General features: G+C 63.1%; 1 protein-coding gene across 1 annotated transcript; it reads left to right on the top strand.

The window, feature by feature from the left end:
• Positions 1-1,148: 1,148 nt before the first annotated feature.
• LOC116629551 (frizzled-10) lies at positions 1,149-2,894 on the top strand. Its single transcript, XM_032399811.1, has one exon. The coding sequence runs from the start codon at positions 1,149-1,151 to the stop codon at positions 2,892-2,894; it is 1,746 nt and encodes a 581-aa protein (XP_032255702.1).
• The last annotated feature ends 904 nt before the right edge of the window (positions 2,895-3,798 follow it).

Genomic DNA, 3,798 nt, shown 5'->3' with positions numbered 1-3,798 from the left:
CTTCCCATAATAAATAAACTCAGCCGCCTAGAAGAAATCACCAGCCCTGCCTGGCGCGAGGCCCCTACGCTCCGCGGCTTTGTCGGGGGCGGGGGTCATTACACAAGCCAAGCCCCCACTTCCCGAGGCGGGGGGGGAAAAAAAAACACAAACAACCCAGGCGCCCCAGGAGGCTGTCCTCCCCTCCCCCTCCCCGCCTTCCCCGCGGAGACCTCCGAGGAGCGGCCCTAAAATCTGGCTTCCCGAGCCCCTCCCCCTGCCCTGCGCTCTTCTCTTTGAAATTTCAAAGAGAAGCCCTCCCCGAAGCGGGAGCCGGAGCGCAGGCCTGCTGACTCCGGGCCTCGGGAAGACGCGGGCAGGTCTACGAGCCGAGGGGCCACTTTATGGCCAGGGCTGTAAAACGCCCGTCCCACCCCGCGTTGAAAGCCCCCCGCCCGGGGCCCACCGTCAGGGCGAGGGAAGATGCGCCCCGGCCCCCCGCCGCGGACCCCCGCCCGCTCCCCCGGCCCGTCTCCGAACTTCGGCAACGCGGGCCCCTGGGCGCCGGGGACACCGGGGCTTCCCCGCGCAGGGGCGGCGGCGGCGGGGCGCGGGGGCGCGGGGGGCGGCGGGGCGGCGGGAGCGGGCGCCGGGCCGGCTTTCTCATGCAAAGCGGCGGCGGGGCGGGGCGCGCGCGGGGGGGCGGGGCCTGTCGCCGCCCGGCTGCGCTCCCCCCTCGCCTTCTGCGCGTCTTCTCCGCCCGGGACGCGCGGCGCCGAGCAGCTGCGGCCGGGCCCGGCGAGGCCGGCGCGGGAGGGAGGAGCCGCCGCCAGCCGGCCGGCCACCGTGCGCCCGCGCCGCCGGCCTCCCGGACGCGCCACCTGGGCGTTCGCGGAAGAACCCAAAGTTTGCTGCGGCCGGAGTCGCCGCCCGCCGCGGGGAGCTCGGGGCCCGTCGCGCTTCCCGGTATCGTTGGCCAACTTTGCTGCGTCTCCCACGCGGCCCCCAGCTCGGCGGAGGCCGGGGGGCGGCGCGCAGCGCTCGGGCCGGCCGAGCGGGCATGGGCGGGGGCCGGAGCGGGGCCGGGGAGCCGGGGCCCGCGGCCCGAGCTGGGCAGCGGCGGCGCTGAGGGGAGCGGACCTCCCCGCCGGGGCACCTCCGACGCCAGCATGCCGCGTCCGGGCCCCCGCCTGTGGCTGGTCCTGCAGGTGATGGGCTCGTGCGCCGCCATCAGCTCCATGGACATGGAGCGTCCGGGCGACGGCAAGTGCCAAGCCATCGAGATCCCGATGTGCAAGGACATCGGCTACAACATGACCCGCATGCCCAACCTGATGGGCCACGAGAACCAGCGCGAGGCCGCCATCCAGCTCCACGAGTTCGCGCCGCTGGTGGAGTACGGCTGCCACGGCCACCTCCGCTTCTTCCTGTGCTCGCTGTACGCGCCCATGTGCACCGAGCAAGTCTCCACCCCCATCCCCGCCTGCCGGGTCATGTGCGAGCAGGCCCGGCTCAAGTGCTCCCCGATCATGGAGCAGTTCAACTTCAAGTGGCCCGACTCGCTGGACTGCAGCAAGCTCCCCAACAAGAACGACCCCAACTACCTGTGCATGGAGGCGCCCAACAACGGCTCGGACGAGCCCTCCCGGGGCTCGGGCCTGTTCCCGCCGCTCTTCCGGCCGCAGCGGCCGCACGGCGCGCAGGAGCACTCGCTCAGGGACGCGGGCCCGGGGCGCGCCAGCTGCGACAACCCGGGCAAGTTCCACCACGTGGAGAAGAGCGCGGCGTGCGCGCCGCTCTGCACGCCCGGCGTGGACGTGTACTGGAGCCGCGGCGACAAGCGCTTCGCCGTGGTCTGGCTGGCCGTGTGGGCTGTGCTGTGCTTCTTCTCCAGCGCCTTCACCGTGCTCACCTTCCTCATCGACCCCGCGCGTTTCAGGTACCCCGAGCGCCCCATCATCTTCCTCTCCATGTGCTACTGCGTCTACTCGGTGGGCTTCATCATCCGCCTCTTTGCCGGCGCCGAGAGCATCGCGTGCGACCGGGACAGCGGGCAGCTCTATGTCATCCAGGAGGGGCTGGAGAGCACGGGCTGCACCCTCGTCTTCCTCGTCCTCTACTACTTCGGGATGGCCAGCTCGCTCTGGTGGGTGATTCTCACGCTCACCTGGTTCCTGGCTGCCGGCAAGAAGTGGGGCCACGAGGCCATCGAGGCCAACAGCAGCTACTTCCACCTGGCGGCCTGGGCCATCCCGGCCGTGAAGACCATCCTGATCCTGGTGATGCGCAGGGTGGCGGGCGACGAGCTCACGGGCGTGTGCTATGTGGGCAGCATGGACGTGAACGCCCTCACCGGCTTCGTGCTCATCCCGCTGACCTGCTACCTCGTCATCGGCACTTCCTTCATCCTCTCCGGCTTCGTGGCGCTCTTCCACATCCGGAGGGTGATGAAGACGGGCGGGGAGAACACCGACAAACTGGAGAAGCTCATGGTGAGGATCGGAGTCTTCTCTGTGCTCTACACCGTGCCGGCCACCTGTGTGATCGCCTGCTACTTTTACGAGCGCCTCAACATGGAGTACTGGAAAATCCTGGCCACTCAGCACAAGTGCAAAATGAACAACCAGACCAAAACTCTGGACTGCCTGATGGCCGCGTCCATCCCGGCCGTGGAGATCTTCATGGTGAAGATCTTCATGCTGCTGGTGGTGGGCATCACCAGCGGGATGTGGATCTGGACGTCCAAAACCCTGCAGTCCTGGCAGAACGTTTGCAGCCGCAGGTTCAAGAGGAAGAGCAGGAGGAAACCCGCCAGTGTGATCACCAACAGTGGGATTTACAAAAAAGCCCAGCATCCCCAAAAAACCCATCTTGGAAAATATGAAATCCCTGCCCAGTCTCCCACCTGTGTGTGAACTTCCTTGGGGGGTGGGGGTGGGGGGCGGGCAGGGAGGGAAGGCCAGAGTGGAAAACTTTCCCAGACAGGATACCGTGGCAGTCAGAGCCAAAACGTGGTGCTTTTCCTGGTTGGCTGGTTGGTTTTGTTTTTGTTTTTTGTTTTTTTAAATAAAAGTAAAAGAAAAAAGTTTTTACCCTGAAATTCAGGATGCTGTGATACACTGAAAGTAAAAATGTGCTTCCAGGTTACTTGTTTTGTTTTGTTTCCAGAAGGAGAGCTCCTCCCTTACTTAAGTAGCCTCTCGTGTAACTAATTTGTGGTCAAGTAGTTGATTCAGCCCCCAGAAGAAAACTTTTGTTTAGAAGTTTCCATAAATACATAGCCCTGTGTTTGAGTTGGCTTTGCTACCCATTTACAAGTCAGAGGAGAGGTAACTTCTTTGGACATTAAAGAACTTCTGCTGGTAGCATGGGGAGGGGGCGGGGAGAGGTAAAGTGGGTCTCCAGCGAGGAGCCATCCCTGGGGCCCACCCCCAGGAAGGCTGTGTGTGGGACAGCAGCTTCGGTGTAGACAGGGAGAAAGGGGAGCCCTGACGATTTAACACACTCCAGTGGATTTGGAGTCACTTAAAATAGACTCCAGCCTCTAGCCTTCACAAATCGGTCTTTCTCCAAGACAGAAACTTCCAAACCTAACATTTGCAAATGCAAACAATGTGCAATACATTTCTTCCCTCTTTCCGTGGAAATGAAAAGAGAAACAAGTATTTTGCTGTACATAAAGACAACAAAAGAAATCTCAACAAAAGCACAGAGAGGCCCAGCCCTCAGAAACCCTCTAGTGTTACATTTTGTGGCTTTTTAATGGAAACCAAGCCAATGTTATACACGTTTGGACTGATTTGTGGAAGGGGGGGGGGG

Source organism: Phoca vitulina, unplaced genomic scaffold (assembly GCF_004348235.1).
Source record: "Phoca vitulina isolate PV1807 unplaced genomic scaffold, GSC_HSeal_1.0 scaffold1394, whole genome shotgun sequence".
Lineage (NCBI taxonomy): Eukaryota > Metazoa > Chordata > Mammalia > Carnivora > Phocidae > Phoca > Phoca vitulina.
This window is presented reverse-complemented; position numbering and strand designations above follow the sequence as displayed.